This window comes from Meles meles, chromosome 6 (assembly GCF_922984935.1).
Source record: "Meles meles chromosome 6, mMelMel3.1 paternal haplotype, whole genome shotgun sequence".
Taxonomy (NCBI): Eukaryota; Metazoa; Chordata; class Mammalia; order Carnivora; family Mustelidae; genus Meles; species Meles meles.
The window spans coordinates 153,456,598-153,475,967 of record NC_060071.1 but is presented as its reverse complement, the minus strand read 5'-3'; the positions used below and the strand labels follow the sequence as shown (position 1 = coordinate 153,475,967).

General features: G+C 40.0%; 1 gene segment (V, D, J or C); it reads left to right on the top strand.

Annotated features, from left to right (window-relative positions):
• Positions 1-301: 301 nt before the first annotated feature.
• LOC123943800 lies at positions 302-16,806 on the top strand. The segment is given in 4 exon segments: positions 302-441; positions 545-871; positions 3,316-3,323; positions 16,796-16,806. Coding segments are annotated over 3 exon segments (375 nt in total).
• Positions 16,807-19,370: the final 2,564 nt, after the last annotated feature.

Here is a 19,370-nt window from a genome sequence, read left to right as displayed (position 1 = left end):
CACACATGCTCTTGGACACCTCACACAACCTCTACAATTCTGGGTGTATGCTCAAAACTTTTTATGGGGTAACATGAAATTAATACCCCAATATGTGTGTGTGAATTTGTAAAAAGAGTACACAGAGGTCAAATGTGTGTTCTGAAAAATCATATAATAAATAAAATCATATTTTCAATGCCACAAAATTGGAGCAGTCATACATGCTCTGCTCACTGCCCTCTCCATCAGCTTAGATCTCATGCTGGTTATTTAGTCAGATGATATGCAAATAGATCCCTCCCTCTGCTGATTAAAACAGCTCAGCCTGGACCCTACAGTTGGAGAGAAGCCCCAGCCACGGGAATACCACGTGTTCCCATCCAACAATCAGAACAGGATAGAGAAAACTCACCATGGAGTTTGTGCTTAGCTGGGTTTTCCTTGTTGCTCTTTTAAAAGGTAATTCATGGTGAACAAGAGACGTTGATGATGTGAGTGGATATGAGTGAAAGAAACCATGGATGTGTGACCGTTTCCTGACCAGGATGTCTTGTGTCTGCAGGTGTCCAGTGTGAGGTGCAGCTGGTGGAGTCTGGGGGGGACCTGGTGAAGCCTGGGGGTTCCCTGAGACTCTCCTGTGTAGCCTCTGGATTCACCTTCAGCAGCTACAACATGAACTGGGTCCGCCAGGCTCCAGGGAAGGGGCTGCAGTGGGTCGCACGTATTACCAGTGATGGAAGTAGCACAAGCTATGCAGACTCTGTGAAGGGCCGATTCACCATCTCCAGAGACAATGGCAAGAACACGCTGTATCTGCAGATGAACAGTCTGAGAGCCGAGGACACGGCCCTGTATTACTGTGCAACAGACACAGTGAGGGGACATCAGTGTGAGCCCAGACACAAACCTCACTGTAGGAGGGGATCTGGACCACCAGGGGGTGCACACCACTCACCAGTTCTGTCTTTAAGCCCCAGGAGCAGGCACAGCTGGGTGATATGGGCAAGTTTCCTCTCAGGGTCTATGGCATTCATGCCCGCAAGCTTTTTCCTCAAGAGAGCCTCTGTGGACACACGATTCTGTGCTTTCTTTTCAGTCTCTGACTTAGAAATTTGGGACAACAACTATACTAACAAGCAGAAAAGACAGTGTCATTTACACTTGCTTGTTCCTATCCCTAAATACCAATGAATTACAAATATCTCCATCTATGTCATCTGATCCTTACAGGCATCCCAGCTACTCTCTGTTCATTAGAGGACCACCCAGCTCAGTGTGCAAGCCTGTCAAAACCAGTGTAAAGTTTGTGCTGGATATGAGCCTACAGAGGCATCAACAATGCAAAGCAAGAGAATTAACAGCCCTGGTAGAGTCTCAATCTTGAACAATACTCACAGTATCAATGTTAATGACAACGTGGGAAAGAAGAGGAAACTTGCCCCAGGATGTTGTGTGGGTACACAGTATGAACACGCAGACACACAGATACACACAAAAGAGCATTTAAAACTTTTTTTAAAATTTATTTTATTTTCCCAGTGTTCCAAGATTCATTGTTTATGAATTTATCAACCAAACCCAATCCTCCTTGCAATACATTCACTACTTAATACAAACGACCAGGTTCACCCACCCTTCCCTTCCCATCCGAAATGCTCGGTTTGTTTCTCAGAGTCCACAGTCTCTCATGGTGCATCTCCCCCTCCAGTTTCCACAAATTCAATTTTTCTTTCCTCCCCCTAATGTCATCCATGTTATTGCTTATGACTCAAAAATAAATATGTTTGATGCATTTCATATATATATGTTTGATTCATATGATAATTGACTCTCTCTGCTTGACTTATTTCACTAACCATAATCTCCTCCAGTCCCAACCAAGTGGGTACAAAAGCTGGGTTCATCTTTTCTGATCAATGTGTAATATTATATATATATGTATATAATATTGCATATTATATATGCATATATAATATATATATTATATGTATTATATATTATATTATACACATATATACTTATGTACATATTATATACATATATAATATGTATTATATATTATATTATACATATATATACTTATGTACATATTATCATATGTATTATATATAATATATAATATATATTATACATATATAATATACATATATATATACACATAATATATATAATATTACACATTGTATATTACACATTGTATATTACACATGTATATAAAATCCATATTTTACTTATCCTTTCATCTGTTGAAGGGCATCTTGGTTCTTTCCACAGTTTGGCTATTGTGGCCATTGCTGCTATGAACATTGTTGTACAGATGGTCCTTCTTTTTATTACATCTGTATCTTTGGGGTAAATACCCAGTAGTGAAATTGCAGGGTCATAGGGAAGCTCTATTTTTAATTGCTTGAGGAATCTCCACACTGTTCTCCAAAGTGACTGCACCAACTTGCATTCCCCTTTCTCCACATCCTCTACAGCACACATTGTTTACTGTCTTGTTGACTTTGGCCATTCTAACTGGTGTTAGGTGGTATCTCAGTGTGGTTTTGATTTAAATCTCCCTGATGGCTAGTGATGATGAACATTTTTTCACGTGTCTGATAGCCATTTGAATGTCTTCATTGGACAAGTGTCTGTTCATATCTTCTGCCCATTTTTTTGATGTGATTATCTGTTTTGTGTGTGTTGAGTTTGAGGAGTTCTTTTTAGATTTTGGATATCAGCCCTTTGTCTATGCTGTCATTTGAAAATATTTTCTCCAATTCCATGGGTTGCCTCTTTGTTTCATTGACAGTTTCCTTTGCTGTGCAGAAGCTTTAGTCTTGATGACGTCCCCAAAATTCATTTTCACTTGTTTCTTCGCCTTTGCAGCTATATCTTGAAAGAAATTGCTGTGGCTGATGTCGAAGAGATTATTGCCTATGTTATCCTCTAGGATTTTGATAGATTCCTGTGTCAAGTTGAGGTCTTTTATCTATTTTGAGTTTATATTTGTGTACGGTGTAAGAGAATGGTCGAGTTTCATTCTTCTACTCATAGCTGTCCAATTTCCGCAGCAGTGTTTATTGAAGAGACTGTCTTTTTTCCAATGTATATTTTCCCCTGTTTTGTCAAGGATTATTTGACCATAGAGATGAGGATCCAATCCTGGGCTATCTATTTTGTTCGACTGGTCTATGCTTCTGTTTCTGTGCAGTACCATGATATCCCGGTAATCACAGCTCTGTAGTGAAGCTTGAAACCATGCAACATGATGCTCCCATCTTTGTTTTTATTTTTCAACATTTCCTTGGCAATTTGGCGTCCTTTCTGGTTCCATACAAATTTTAGGACTGTTTGTTCCAACACTTTGAAAAATGCTGTGGAATTATGATTGGGATGGTATTGAACATGTAGACTGTTCTGGGCAGTACAGACATTTTCACAATGTTTATTCTTCCAATCCATGTGCATGGAATGAAGAAGACACATCTTTTTGTGTCTTCTTCAATTTCTTTCTTGAGTTTTCTGTAGTTTCTCAAGTAGAGATCCTTTACCACTTTGGTTAGGTTTATTTCCAGGTATCTTATGGTTCTTGGTACTATAGTAAATGGAATCAATTCTCTAATTTCCCTTTCTGTATTTTCATTGTTAGTGTATAAGAAAGGACCTGATTTCTGTACATTGATTTCATTTCTTACCACATTATTGAATTGCTGTATGAGTTCTAGTAGTTTAGGGCTAGAGTCTTTCTAATTTTCCACATAAAGTATCATGTCTTCCATGAACAGAGAGAGTCTGATTTCTTCTTTGCTGATTTGAATACCTTTTCTTTCTTTTTTTGTTTTCTGATTGCTGTTTCTAGGACTTCTAATACTATATTGAACAACGTGGAGAGTGTGGGCATCCTTGCCATGTTCCTGATCTGAAATGGAAAGCTGTCAGGTTATCCCACTGAGAATGGTATGTGCTGTGCCTTTTTCATAGATAGATTTTATGAAGTTCAGGAATGTTCCCTCTATCTCTACACTTTGAAGCGTTTTAATCAGGAACAGATGCTGTATTTTGTCAATTTTTTTTCAGCCACAATTGAGAGGACCATGTGGTTCTTATCTCTTCTCTTATTGATTTGTTCTATCACATTAATTAATTTGCGAATGTTGAACCACTCTTGCATCCAGGGATGAATTCTACCTATAACCGTCCCTCAGAACAATGTATTACTTAAAATATAACCCGTGAGAAATTATGCTAGTTACCAAGTGTGTCTAGGTATACCCTTAAGAAAAACATACTGGCAACAGGCCTCTGGGAGAGAGGACAATATATGTCCTTGAAGCTGAGCAGTCAGGGATGCCAGGTTTGCTCAGGGTGGAATTTTGCTTGATTCATGGAGGCTGAGGTGCTGGGAAAGCCCAGCCCACTCAGGGCAGAACACCACCTGCTTCATTTTCCCATTATCTCCCCTTCCTTGAAGAGCACCTGTGGCTAATTAGATGATCCCTTTGAATGTGCTTGCTCAACTATAAACTATGTACTGCTTGATTAGATATATTTTGAGTTCCTTCTTGTTTATCTACAAAGCATATGAGTAATGTGTAGCCTTTTTTGGCTCCTTTGTTGATTACTGTCTATATCTAATAAAAATGGGACTGAGGAGGAGTTGTTCGGGGCAACAGTCTTTTCTACTGATGTCTCCTGCTCCCTCGCTCTTGCAGCTGACTTGTTTGTGTCTCATTCTTCTCCCATGCACTGTCAGGGAGCGGCACCTACCTGGTTGTATTGGATAATCTTTTTTTTTTAACCCATTATGATTTATTCTCTACAATACTTCGTTAAAGAGTTCAATGATTTGCACTCAGAAGTTATATAGCCAAGAGGCAACCAAGTGTAATACAAAGAATTGGTCTGAAGTCTTTTGCTGAAGGCCATACAAAGTCTCTTGCTTCAGGGAAGTAAGAATGAAAATAAACTTAATCTTTTTAATGCACTTTGGATCCTATCAGCGAGGATCAGGTTGAGAATCTTGGCATCCATATTCCACAGGGATATACTTCTGAAATTTTACTTTTTGGTGGGGTCTTTGCCTGGATTGGGGAACAGGGCAATGCTGGCTTCATAGAAAGAGTATGGAAGTTTTCATTCTGTTTTTATTTTTTGAAACCGCTTCAGGAGGATAGGTATTATTTCTTCCTTGAATCTGGTTACTAGATATTGCTCTATTCAGGTTATCAGTTTCTTCCTGTTTCAATTTTGGAAGTTTATAGGTTTCCATGAATGTATCCATTTCTTCTAGGTTGCTTTACCTATTGGTATATAGCTATTGATAATAATTTCTGATGATTGTTTCTATTTCCTTGGTTTTGGTCGTGATCTATCCCTTTTCATTCATAATTTTGTTACTTTGGGTCCTCTTTCTCTTCTTTTGGATTGGTTTGGCCAATGGTATACTGACCTTATTAATTTTTCGACAATCCAGCTTCTAGTTTCTTTGATGTATCCTACTGTATGTCTATTTTCTAACTCATTGATCGCTACTCTAATCTTGTGCATGGGATTGGCTTAATTTGTTGTTGATTCTCCAGTTCTTTAAGGTGTAAAGAGAGCTCGTGTATTCTGGATTTTTCTTTTTTTCTTTCTTTTCTTTTTTTTTTTTTTTTTTTTGAGTAAGGGTTTGATGGTTATGTATTTCTCTCTTAGGACTGCCTTTGCTGTATCCCATAGGTTTTGGACTGAAGTGTCTTCATTCTCATTGGTTTCTATGAATTATGTAAGTTCTTCTTTCATTTCCTGGATGATCCAAACATTCTTGAGCTGGATGGTCTTTAGCTTCCAAGTGTTTGAATTCCTTCCAAACATTTATCTTGTGGTTGAGCTCCAGTTTCAAGGCATAGTGTTGTGAGAATATACAGAGAATAATCTCAATCTTTTGGGTATTGGTTGAGTCCTAATTTGTGACACAGTATGTGGTCTATTCTGTAGAAGGTTCCATGTGCACTTGAGAAGAATGAGTATTCTGTTGTTTTAGGGTGGAATGTTCTGTATATATCTATTAGGTCCATTGGCTCTAATGTATCATTTAAATCTCTTGTTTCTTTATTGATTACCTGTTTGGATGATCTGTCTATTACTAAGAGTAGCTGTGTTAAGATTGTATGCAATCAATATATTCATATCAGTATGGCTCTTTATTTTTATTAACATATGGTTTATGTCGTTGACTGCTCCCATGTGGGTGGCATAAATATTTAAATTTGTTAGATCTCCTTGGTGGATAGACACTTTAAGAATTATGTAGTGTCCTTCTGTATTTGTAACTACAGTCTTTAGTTTAAAATCTAATTTATCTGATATGAGAGTCTCTAAACCAGCTTTCTTTTGAGGTCCATTGGCATGGAAGATGCTTCTCTATGCCCTTCATTTTCAGTCTTGATGTATCTTTAGGTTCCAAATAAGTTTATTGTACAAGCATATAGACGGGTCTGTTATTTTATCCAGTCTGCAACCCTGTGCCATTTTTATGGAGCATTTAGGCCTTTCAGATTGAGAGTGATTATTGAGAGGTATGATTTTATTGACATCATGTTGCCTGAGAAGTCCTTGTTTCTATATTGTCTCTGTAAATTTCTGGTCTATTTCATTCTTGGGTTCTTTCTTCTTTTATAGAACACCCCTTAATATTTCTTGTACTGCCAACTTGGTGGTCACATAGTTTTTTAAACATTGCCAGTATTGGAAGCTCTTTATCTCTCCATCCTTTTTGAATGTCAGCCTTGCTGGATAAAGTATTCTTGGCTGCATGTTCTTCTCATTTAGTGTCCTGAATACATCTTGCCAGCACTTTCTGGCTTGCTAGGTTTCTGTGGACAGGTCTGACTTTATTCTGATGGACCGTCCTCTGTACATAAAGAATTTCTTCCCCCTGTCTGCCCTTAAAAACTTCTGTCTAAAATTATGATTCATGAATCTCACAATTAACTATCTGGAGATCTTTCTAGACTTGTAGATGTTGAGAGGTATCCTTTCTGCCTCTAGGACATGAAAACGTGTCCTATTCCCTAGGTCAGGGAAATTTTCATCCAGAATTTGTTCAACTGTATATTCTAGTCTTTTCCCTTTCTCCACCCCCTCAGGGATCCCAAGAATTCTGATGTTGGAACATTTCATGGCATCATTTATTTCCCAAATTCTGTTTTCATGGCTTCTAAGCTGTTTGTTCCAGGCATTCTCCTGATCCTTCTTCTCCATAAGTTTGTCTTCTAGATCACTAATTCAATCTTCTGCCTCAGTTATGCTAGCTGTAGATTATTTAGATTAGATTAGATTTCATTGGTAGCATTTTTTAGTATTGCCAGCTCAGCCCTCACTTCTGTCCTTAGAGTTTCTATGCTGCCAATAATGGTCTTCTCCAACCTAGCCATTGCCTGGATAATTGTTATCCTGAATTCCAATTCTGACATTTGGTTATGTCCATATCCAATAGTTCTGTGGCAGAGGCACAGTCTATGAATTTTTCCTCTGTTGAGTATTCCTTCTCCTAGTCATTTTGGTGATAGGTGGTTGAGGAGATCTATTGATCTTGGCAAGGTACACTCTGGAAAGTTTCAGAGTAATGGAGGTCATGACCAAAAAGAAAGAAAAATAAAAGAGAGAGAGAAAAAGAGAAAGAGAAAAAAAAGAGAGAATATCCAGCCAAAATAGCCTGAAAAGTAAGATTTATAAGCTACATAAACAAAAACGAGCAAACAAAAAGACTGACAAAAGTAAAAGACAAGGAGAAAAAAGAAAAACCCGGACAAAATGAACCCCAAGAATAAGATTTAAGGAGTACAAAAACAAAAAACAAATACACCAAAACACTAACAGAAGAATAATTTGCTCTGGTGGTTTTAAACCCTCCATGTGGTCAAGGAAGTTTACTTTGGTTCTCCCTGGGTGAATATTATTATCTTTGTTAAAGGACTCAACTTTCCAGAGATACAAGGAAATTAAAAGTGGTTTATATAGAGATGTTGTATTTAATAGGGAAAAGAGATTACCTTGAAGATTATATCTATATGAATCAAAAATATAAGAAAAGAAAAAGAAACACAGGTATATGTATGATAAAGTTCAAATTAAAATGTTATTATGGAATATGTTATTTTTTTAAAGATCTTATTTATTTATTTGACAGAGAGAGATCACAAGTAGGTAAAGAGATGAGGAAGTGGGCTCCCTGCTGAGCAGAGAGCCCAATGCAGGACTTGATCCAAGGAACTTGATGTCATAACCTGAGCCAAAGGAAGAGGCTTAACCCACTGAGCCACCCAGGTGCCCTGAAATATGTTATATTACACATTTATTTGTAATGGCAAGTAGGCTGAAAAAAATTAAAAGAACAAGAATTGTGAGAATAAATTTTAAAATAGAAAGAAAGGATAAAGAAAGAAAAAAGAAAAGTTGTATCTATGAAATATACAGGTTTGGGGGCAATACCAGGAGCTTAATTATTGTTTTCCCCTAATGTTGGGGTTTTACAGTTTTATGAGGACCTTGTGGTGATTTTCCTCTTGTTCTTTTGTCTTGTCTTCTAGGGAAGGAGCCTGTTGCCTTGTTTATCATCAGTCCTGCTTGGGCTGAGTTGCGCTGCCCCCATGAAGGGGCTTGGCTCTGTGGAAACTGGTTTTTCAGGATTTTGTTCTCTGGAACAGAACTCCACTTCAGAGAAGCTTCAGTCTGTCCTGATTTTCGTGGTCCAGTACATACAGACTCTGCCTCTGCAATCTTCCCAACATTGCATCATACTACAGGTGGTGCACATGACCAGCTACAGTGCCATTGGTCGCCCAAGACCCCTGCTTATCTCTGCCCCCACCCTGTGCCACTAAAACTGTGAGTGATATATTGTCTGGGTGAGCCCAAACCCAGATGACTGCCATTGCTGAGACTGCTGTCTGGGGTCCACACCCACACGAGGTACTCGCACACCCAGCAGAGGCACAGGTCATGGAAGGCTATGGGTGGAGGGAACCTGACAAGAGTTCACCCCAGTAAAAGATAAAATAAAAGAGAAAGCACAACTCAAATGGGTCCAAAGGTAAGATTTATGAAGTATACAAACAAAAACAGACAAACAAAACGACCAACAAAAGTAGATGAAAGGTAGCTTCTACTTGGTGGCTCAGTGAGTTCGGCCTCTGCCTTTGGCTCTGGTCATGGTGTCAGGGTCGTGGGATTGAGACCCACATTGGGCTCTAAGCCCAGTGGGGAGCCTGCTCCCCACTCTCTCTGCCTCTCTGCCTGCTTGTGATCTCTCTCTCAAATAAAAAATTAAATTCCGAAAAAAAAGTAGATGACAAGAAAGAAAAACAAATTTAAAAGATCCTCATCAAAAAGAACCCCACAGACTGAGTCATGATGGCGGAGAAGTAGGAGGAGGCACCATTTCAACCTGTACCCTAAAGTGAGCTGATTATCTACCAAAGAACTCCGACCACACATGAAATCAGCCTGAGATCAGAATTATACACGTCTGGATCTCTACAGGATCAGAAGACGCCAGTGGCAGGTAAAGCGGACTGGGAGCTTCGGACTGATAACGGAAGAGAAACAAAAGGGGGAGGGAGCCACCAGAGGTGACCAACTGGAAAGAAATACCCCAATACCAGAGTGCTCTGCATCTGGGGACCAGCATTAACTTGGAGTCTGGTTGAAAGCACTCAAAAAACAAAGAGCAAAGGATTGCGGGGGGTAATAGTGGGAACCTGGGTGGTTAGGGTCAGAGACCTAAGTCCCCGGACCCAGGACAGCCTCCCCTGGTGCTGAGCCAGAGAGAGTGCGGCGGAGAAATCAGGTCTCCGTCCCTGAGCTGCAAGTGCACCTGAACGCCAGCGCGCCCCAGAATGAGTCGGGTCTGGCTCCCGTGAGGGGCTGGGAACCTGGCCAGACGGCAATCCTGAAACGCACGCTTCCCACACCCTCCCTTGAGATAGGTGCTCATAGGCGCTAGCCTGGAGCTCTGGCATCCGGAAAAACCAGACATTCCCAGCCCGGGACAGCGGGAAAATCTCAGTGTGCGATCTCTGCTCGGAACCTCTCTGGCGGTCTGGAGCTGCCTAGACAGCCAACACTGCCCTGGTTTTGGGTACAACGAGGAGCTCCTGCATCCCCAGGGACAGTGACTCAGAACCGACTCTGCAAGCAGCTTTTGCAAAACATTCTGAGGCTTCTCTCTGAGAGGGAGGTCGGGGTGCAGTTTGCTCTCCTCTAAACCTTCAAACACCATCAAAAGCTGTCAAGGCGAGAGAAAGCAGATGAAAGAACATAAAAACCCCCAGAGAACAAAAGGCTGAAAAAAAACAGTTTCCTTAGATCTCACCCCCTTGAGGGGAGCTGGAGGACTAAACTCAGGGAACATCATTGTCTGAAAATCCACATGGCAGGCCCCTCCCCCAGGAAACCAACCAGGAAGGAAGAAAAAAAAAATACAAGAGAACAACCACCACTACTTCATAAATACAACTTTTATTTTTAACTCTTTACCAATATTCTGGATCTTTTTTTTATACACACAGATAATTTTTAACCTATTTACCATCACACTGAGATGTTCAACACATCAAATTCTTTTTTTTTTTTTTTTGCTTTCTGAACTTTTTTTTAAATTTTTATTTGTTTATTTACAGCATAACAGTGTTCATTGTTTTGGCATCACACCCAGTGCTCCCTGCAGTACATGCCCTCCCTATTATCCACCACCTGGTTCCTCAACCTCCCACCCCCCCCACCCCCCTGCCGCCCCTTCATAACCCTCTGGTTCTTTTTCAGAGTCCATAGTCTCTCATGATTCATCTCCCCTTCCAGTTTCCCTCAACTCCCTCTCCTCTCCATCTCCCCATGTCCTCCATGTTATTTGTTATGCTCCACAAATAAGTGAGACCATATGATACTTGACTCTCTCTGCTTGACTCAAATTCTTTAATAACCTTCTAACCTGAACTTTTTGAAACATACACCCGTGTTTTTCTTTTGCTTTTCTATTTTTTAATTCTTTTTTAATTTTAACTTAGTTTAGTCTAGTTTATTCTTTTTTAAATTTTTATTTTCTACTATACATATAGAGATAAACTTCAAGGTAATCCCCTTTCCCCAATCAATGCTACCCCTATAGGCAAACCAGTTTCTAATTCCCCTGTAACTTAGGAAAGTTGAATCCCTTAACAAAAACATCAAGATACCTTCAGGGAGAATCAAAATAAACTTCCTCACCCACACTGAGAATCTATAACCATTCTCCCAATTTTTCCTTCTGTCAGTGTTTCTGTGAATTTGTGTTTGTCCTGATAATATATAAATCTTATACTTGGGGTTCGTTCTGGTGAGGTTCTTCCCTTTTTTTTTTTTTTGCTTATATATACATATTTTTTTCTCTTGTCATATACTTTTATCAGTCTTTTTGTTTGTCTGTTTTTGTTTGTATACTTCACAAATCTTACCTTGTAGCCTATTTGGGCTGAGCCTTCTCTTTTATCTTCCCTTTTTTTCCTGACACTCTCTCTCTTTTCTTTCTTTTTTCTTTCCCCCTTTTTTTCTTTCTTCTTCTCTATTTCTTTTTCTTTTATTTTTTCTCTCATTTGGGTGGGGAATCCTGATTGCACAGAAGCGTTCCAGGGTGCACATTGACTGCACCACAATCGATATGTCCAGCTGCATCTGTTCAGTCATCTCTTTCCAAAATGACTAGGAGGAGGAATACCCAACAGAAGAAAAATACAGAGGATGGGCCTTCTGCAACAGAGCTAATGGCTATCGACATAGACAATATGTCAGAAAAGGAATTCAGACTAACAATTATCCAGGCAATAGCTAGGTTGGAGAAAGCCATGGATGACCAAACAGAATTGATTAGGGCAGAACAGAAAGCTACCAGGGTTGATGTTCACAATGTTAGGGCAGAACTGAAAGCCACCAGGGATGATGTTCAAAATGCTCTCAATGAGTTCCAATCTAACCTAAATTCTCTAAAATCTAGGGTAACTGAGACAGAAGATAGAATTAGTGATCTGGAGGACAAACAGATAGAGAGAAAGGATCAGGAGGAAGCCTGGAACAAACAGCTCAGAAGCCACGAAAACAGAATCAGGGAAATAAACGATGCCATGAAACGTTCCAACATCAGAATTATTGGAATCCCTGAAGGGGAGGAAAAAGAAAGAAGTCTAGAAGATATAGTGGAAGAAGTTGTCTATGAAAATTTTCCCAATCTCACGAATGGAAACAACGTTCATGTCCTAGAGGCAGAGAGATTTCCTCCCAAGAATTTAAATTCTCGAAAATCCTCAGGACACCTTATAGTTAGAATGAGGAATTAAGTTTCAAGAGAGACCCTCTTAAAAGCAGCTAGGACAAAAAAGCTCCTTACCTACAGAGGAAAGCCCATTAGAATAACGCCAGACCTTTCCACAGAGACCTGGCAAGCCAGGAAGGGCTGGCAAAATATATTCAGAGTACTAAAGAGAAGAACATGCAATCAAGAATACTCTATCCAGCAAGACTGAAATTTAAAATGGATGGAGAGATAAAGAGTTTCCAAGACCGGCAAGGCTTAAAAGACTATGCAACCACCAAGCCGACACTGCAGGAAATATTAAGGGGGTTCCTATAAAAGAGGAAAAATCCTAAGAATATCATTGAATAGAAATATAGAAACAATCTACAGACAGAAAGACTTCAAAGGCAACACGATGTCAATAAAAACCTATCTCTCAATAATCACTCTCAATGTGAATGGCCGAAATGCGCCCATAAAACGACACAGGGTTGCAGATTGGATAAAACGACATGACCCATCCATGTGTTGTCTTCAAGAGACCCATTTTGAACCTAAGGATACACCCAGACTGAAAGTGAAGGGATGGAGAAACATCTTTCATGCCAATGGGCCTCAAAAGAAGGCTGGGGTAGCGATTCTCATATCAGATAAATTAGATTTTAAACTAAAGACTGTAGTCAGAGATACAGAAGGACACTACATAATTCTTAAAGGGACTATCCGCCAAGATGATCTAACAATTGTGAATATCTATGCCCCCAATATGGGAGCACCCAATTACATAAGAAAACTATTAATCAAGATAAAGAGTCATATTGATATGAATACAATAATAGTAGGAGATTTTAATACGCCTCTCTCAGAAATAGACAGATCATCAAAGCAGAAAATTAATAAAGAAATAAGAGCATTGAATGAAACATTGGACCAGATGGACCTCATAGACATATACAGAACATTCCATCCTAAAACAACAGAATATTCATTCTTCTCAAGTGCCCATGGAACCTTCTCCAGAATAGACCACATCCTGTGTCACAAAGCAGGGCTCAACCGATACCAAAAGACTGACATTATTCCCTGTATATTCTCTGATCACAATGCTTTGAAACTGGAACTCAATCACAAGGAAAAGTTCGGAAGGAACTCAAACACCTGGAAGCTAAAGACCACATTGCTTAAGAATGCTTGGATCAACTAGGAGATCAAAGATGAACTTAACAATTCATGGAAACCAATGAGAATGAAGACACTTTGGTCCAAAATCTGTGGGATACAGCAAAGGCGGTTCTAAGGGGGAAAATATATAGCCATCCAAGCCTCCCTCAAGAACATTGAAAAATCCAGAAGAGACCCTGAATTGTTAAGGAAATTTTGAAAAACAAAAACAAAACTGGCGGCATCACGTTACCCGATTTCAAGCTTTACTACAAAGCTGTGATCACCAAGACAGAGTGGTACTGGCATAAAAAACAGACACATAGACCAGTGGAACGGAGTGGAGAGCCCAGATATGAACCCTCAACTCTACGGTGAAATAATCTTTGACAAAACAGGAAAAAACATTCAATGGAAAAAAGACAGTCTCTTCAATAAATGGTGCTGGGCAACTGGACAGCGATATGTAGAAGATTGAAACTCAACCATTCTCTTACACTGTACACAAAGATATCAGCCACAGCAACTTCTTTCAAGATATGTCTCCAAAGGCCAACAAAACAGTCAACAAAACAAAAGGGCAACCCACGGAAATGGAGAAGATATTTGCAAATGACAGTACAGACAAAAGGTTGATATCCAGGATCTTAAAGAACTCCTCAAACTCAATACACAGAAAACAGATAATCCTATCAAAAAATGGGCAGAATTGCTGTATGAGTTCTAGTAGTTTGGGTGTGGAGTCTTTGGGGTTTTCCATATAAAGAATCATGTCATCTGTGAAGAGAGAGAGTTTGACTTCTTCCTGCCAATTTGGATACCTTTTATTTCTCTTTGTTGTCTGATTGCTGTTGCTAGAACTTCTTTTTTTTTTATTTGTTTATTTATAGCATAACAGTGTTCATTGTTTTGGCATCACACCCCGTGCTCCATGCAGTACGTGCCCTCCCTATTACCTACCACCTGGTTCCTCAACCTCCCCCGCCCCCGCCGCCCCTTCATAACCCTCTGGTTGTTTTTCAGAGTCCATAGTCTCTCATAGTCTCTCATAGACTCTCAGAGTCTCTTTCCACAGTTTGGCGACCGTAGCCATTGTTGCAATAAACATTGGGATACAGATGGCCCTTCTTTTCAGACAAAAGGTCTTTGTACAGACAAAAGGTTGATATCCAGGATCTATAAAGAACTTCTCAAACTCAACACACACAAAACAGATAACCATATCGAAAAATGGGCAGAAGATATGAACAGACACTTCTCCAACGAAGACATACAAATGGCTATCAGACACATGAAAAAATGTTCATCATCACTAGCCATCAGGGAGATTCAAATTAAAACCACATTGAGATACCACCTGACACCAGTTAGAATGGCCAAAATTAGCAAGACAGGAAACAACGTGTGTTGGAGAGGATGTGGAGAAAGGGGAACCCTCTTACACTATTGGTGGGAATGCAAGTTAGCGCAGCCACTTTGGAGAACAGTGTGGAGACTCCTGAAGAAATTAAGAATAGAGCTTCCCTATGACCCTGCAATTGCACTGCTGGGTATTTATCCCAAAGATACAGATGTAGTGAAAAGAAGGGCCTTCTGTAGCCCAATGTTTATTGCAGCAATGTCCACGGTCGCCAAACTTGGAAAGAACCAAGATGCCCTTCAATGGACGAATGGATAAGGAAGATGTGGTCCATATACACAATGGAGTATTGTGCCTCCATCAGAAAGGATGAATACCCAAATTTTGTAGCAACATGGACGGGACTGGAAGAGATTATGCTTCACAAAATAAGTCAAGCAGAGAGATTCAAGTATCATATGGTCTCACTTATTTGTGGAGCATAACAAATAACATGGAGGACATGGGGAGATGGAGAGGAGAGGGAGTTGAGGGAAACTGGAAGGGGAGATGAACCATGAGAGACTATGGACTCTGAAAAACAACCAGAGGGTTTTGAAGGGGCGGGGGGGGGAGGTTGAGTAACCAGGTGGTGGGTAATAGGGAGGGCATGTACTGCATGGAGCACTGGGTGTGATGCCAAAACAATGAACACTGTTATGCTGTAAATAAACAAATAAACAAGTAAAATAAAAAAAAACAAATAAAAGCAAAAACAAAAACAAAAACAAAAACAAAATAAAAAGAACCCCACGTATGAGATTTACATATTACCAGGACAAAAACAAATACACAGAAACACTGGCAGAAGAAAAGGATGGGATAGTGGTTATAAATTCTCAGTGTGGGTGATGAAGTTTATTTTGATTTTTCCTGGGTGTATCTTGATATCTTTGTTAAAGGACTCAACTTTCCTAAGATAAAGGGAGAGTAAAAACTGGTTTACCTATAGGGGTAGCTTTGGTTGGGGGATGGTGATTACCTTGAAGCTTATCTCTATATGAATTTTAGAAAAAAAAGAATAAACTAAACTAAAATTAAATTAAATTTTAAAAAGAAAAAATAAAAAGAAAAACAAGGCATATGTATCAAAGAGTTCAGGTTAAAAGGTTATTATAGAATTTGTTGTACTGCATATATCACTGTGATAGTAAATAGTTTAAAAAGTTATATATAAAAATATATAAAAAAGAAAAGAACCAGCATAGTGGGAATGAATTAAAAATAAATATTGTATCTATGAAGTAGTGTTGGTTGTCCTCTTGTATTTTCATTGTTGTTGTTGTTCTTGTTGTTATTTGGCTTTCTATAGGAGGGGTCTGCCTCTTAGGTTTTCAGGATGTCTTGTTGGAGTTAAGTCCTCCTGCCTCCATCAAGGGAGTGGGCTCCGAGGAAACCCGTTTTTCAGGGTTTTGTTCTCTGGAGGTTTTTTTTTTTCATTCCTTTGTTTTCACTCCCCTTAGCAGCTTTTGATGGTTTTTCGAGAGTTAGAGCAAAGTAAACTTCATCCAGACCTCCCTCTCAGAGAGAAGCTTCAGTATGTTCCCCTGTGGGTGCTCCAGAGCACATAAATTCCCCCTTGGCTGCTGGCAGAGCATGTTCCCAATCAGGGTCCCTAGGGTAAGAGGAACTCCTGCTTGTACCCAAAACTATGATAGCCTCGTCTGTCTGTGCAGATCCAGACCACCAGAGAGGTCCTAAGCAAAGTGAGTGCACTGAGATTTTCACGCTGGACCAGGCAGAGTGTGCTCATACTCTCTGGGGTCTGAGAGAGTGCCAGCTGGCACCTGCATGCACCTCTCTCAGGAAAGGGTGTGGGGTGCGACACAGACTCTGGTCTAGCAGCATACCCGTGGAGAGTGCAAAAGGCTGTCGTTCTGCCAGCTTGTGAGGCTCCCTCACCCTCAAGGGAGCTGCCACTCAGATGTTCTCAGGCACACCTGTGACTCATGGACCAAGAGCTGGCTACTTGACCACACTCTGTCTGGCACAGCATCAGCAGTGGCTTTCCTGGATCAGTGGACTTAAGTCCCTGTCTCTAAGCACCTGATTCCCACAATTTTCCCCCATGATCCTTTGCACTTTTTGAATGCTTTCAACCAGACTCCAAGTTAATGCTGGTCCCCAATCACAGGGCACTCTTGTATTGGGGCATTACTTCCCAATGGGTTGTTTCCAGTGGTTCCCTCCCCCTTTTGGTTATCTTCCAATATCAGTCCAATATTCCACTCCACTTTACATGCCCACTGGTGTTTTCTGCCCCGGTAGAGAGTCAGAAGTGTATAATTTTAATCTCAGGCTGATTTCAGGGTGATAAGAGTTCTTTGGTAGGTAATCAGCACACTTTACGGGACACTTCGGAATGAATTAAAAATAAATGTTGTATCTATGAAGTAGTGGTGGTTGTCCTCTAGTATTTTCGTTGTTGTTGTTGTTGTTGTTGTTGTTGAAATGGTGCCTCCTCCTACATCCCCGCCATCTAGTCTCCTCAGAAATAGACTGAGTTCTACCTAGTATCTGGGGTGGAGTCTGCTCACTCCCTAAGGTCAACAGCTGCTTTTGAAGGTCTTGTGTCCCCTGTGTGCACACAGAGACCAGAAATTTCAACTGGATCCATGAGAATCCTCAGGGTGAGATGCTGGATTGGAGGGGCCTTCCACCTGCAGGGAATAACTAATTGATCCTTTAGTTTTTGTTACCAGCTCAGTGTGTGTGACCTCTATCATCACAGGAGAATCCTAATGACAATGTGATGGGATGAGGAGGAGGGGTCTTAGGGAAGCACTTAGGTCAGGAGACAGCAAACTCATGATGGCATTAGTGCCTTTACACGCCAGGACTGGGAAATGTCCTTGCATCCTGGTCCCATGTGAGGTGACAGGGAAAGGACACTCTAAGATGTGTAGGCTCTCCAGACACCAAATCTGTCTACACCTTGACCTGGGACTTCCAAGACCACAGAACTGTGAGAAATTAGTGTGTGTTGTTTAAAGTCACTCAGTCTGTGTACCTTGTTACAGCAGCTGGAACAGATGAAGACATTAGTGACACATGAAACCAAACACTGATGCTCTGGTGTTTCTCTGCTGCTTTTGTCGTGGAAAGTACCTGATAAGTTCCTTCAATAAGGTTCAGAGCGACATTGTCACATGTTCCCTCCCACAGACAGGACTAACCAGTTGACTATCCCAGGGCTCTGTGAAATGAGGCAGTGGACACATACAAGGAGATCCTTGGTACAAGGGAGTCAGGGTTTCCTAGAGTTTATGGAACTTTAAGGGTGATGATTTTTCAAACTTTCCAGAAGATGTGGATGTGATGACTCTGTGGGATTTGATTTTGATCATCACATTACAGAGTTTTGTTGTACTGAAAGCCCTAAAGATTAAGCTCATTTTTTTCCCTAGTTCGATTCAGGATTCTTTCCTTCTCTGTGTTGTATTTTGTCAATTTGACTATGATATGCCTTAGAGATCTTCAGCTTTTGTTGAGTTTAATGTGAATTCCCTATACTTCCTTGATTTTGATATCTGTGTCCTTCTGCATATTAGGAAACTTTTCAGCTACTATCTTATGGAATAAATCTAATCCCCCCTTTTCTCTCTGATACAAATATTATGTTTTAAAAAGTTTCTGAGTTCCTTAAGTCTACCTTTGTGGTCCATTATCTTGGTTTCCTTCATCTTCTCAGTCATTATTTTCTATAATTTTATCTTGTATACCTCCGATTTCTCCTCTCCTTCATCCAATCTTATTTCTTATTGCCTCCACTTGGGATTGTGTCTTGGTTTTAGAGCTTGTTTGTTTGTTTTTAATTTGGGTCTGATTCAATTTTAGTTCATTTATCACTGCAGTAAGGAATTCTTAGTGTCTTCAGTCCCTTTTCAAGTGCAGGGAGTATACTTAAAATCATCGATTTAAATTCTAGTTCAGACAAAATATTTATATTTGTATTGATTAAAAACCTGGGAAAGAGATCTACATATTACTCATTCTTCTAGGGTGAATTTTTCCATCCTTTCATTTCTTTTTCAATATCTTCTTTTTTCAAATTTTATTTTCTTCTTTCAGTGTTCCAACTATTGTTGTTGATGAATCACACCAAGAGCTCCATGCAATATGTCCCTTCCAGAATACCCCCTCCGAGGCTCACCTAACCCCCTATGCCTCACGCACTCCCAAACGCTCAGTCTCAGAGTCCATAGTTTCTCAGGATTCATCTCACCCTAAATTTTCCCCAATTATCTTCTCCTCTTCTTCTCTCAAAATCCTCCGTGTTATTCTTTATACTCCACAAGTAAGTGAAACCATTAGATAATTCACTCTCTCTGCTTGACATTTTTCACTCAAGATAATCGCCTCTTGACGTTTCCATGTAGATCCATAAGACAGATATTTATCCTTTCTGATGGAGGCATAATACTCCATTGTATATATGAACCATATCTTCTTTATCCACTAGTTTGTTGAAGGGCATCTTGACTCTATCCACAATGTCCACAAATGTGGACATTGCTGCTATGAACATTGGGGTAA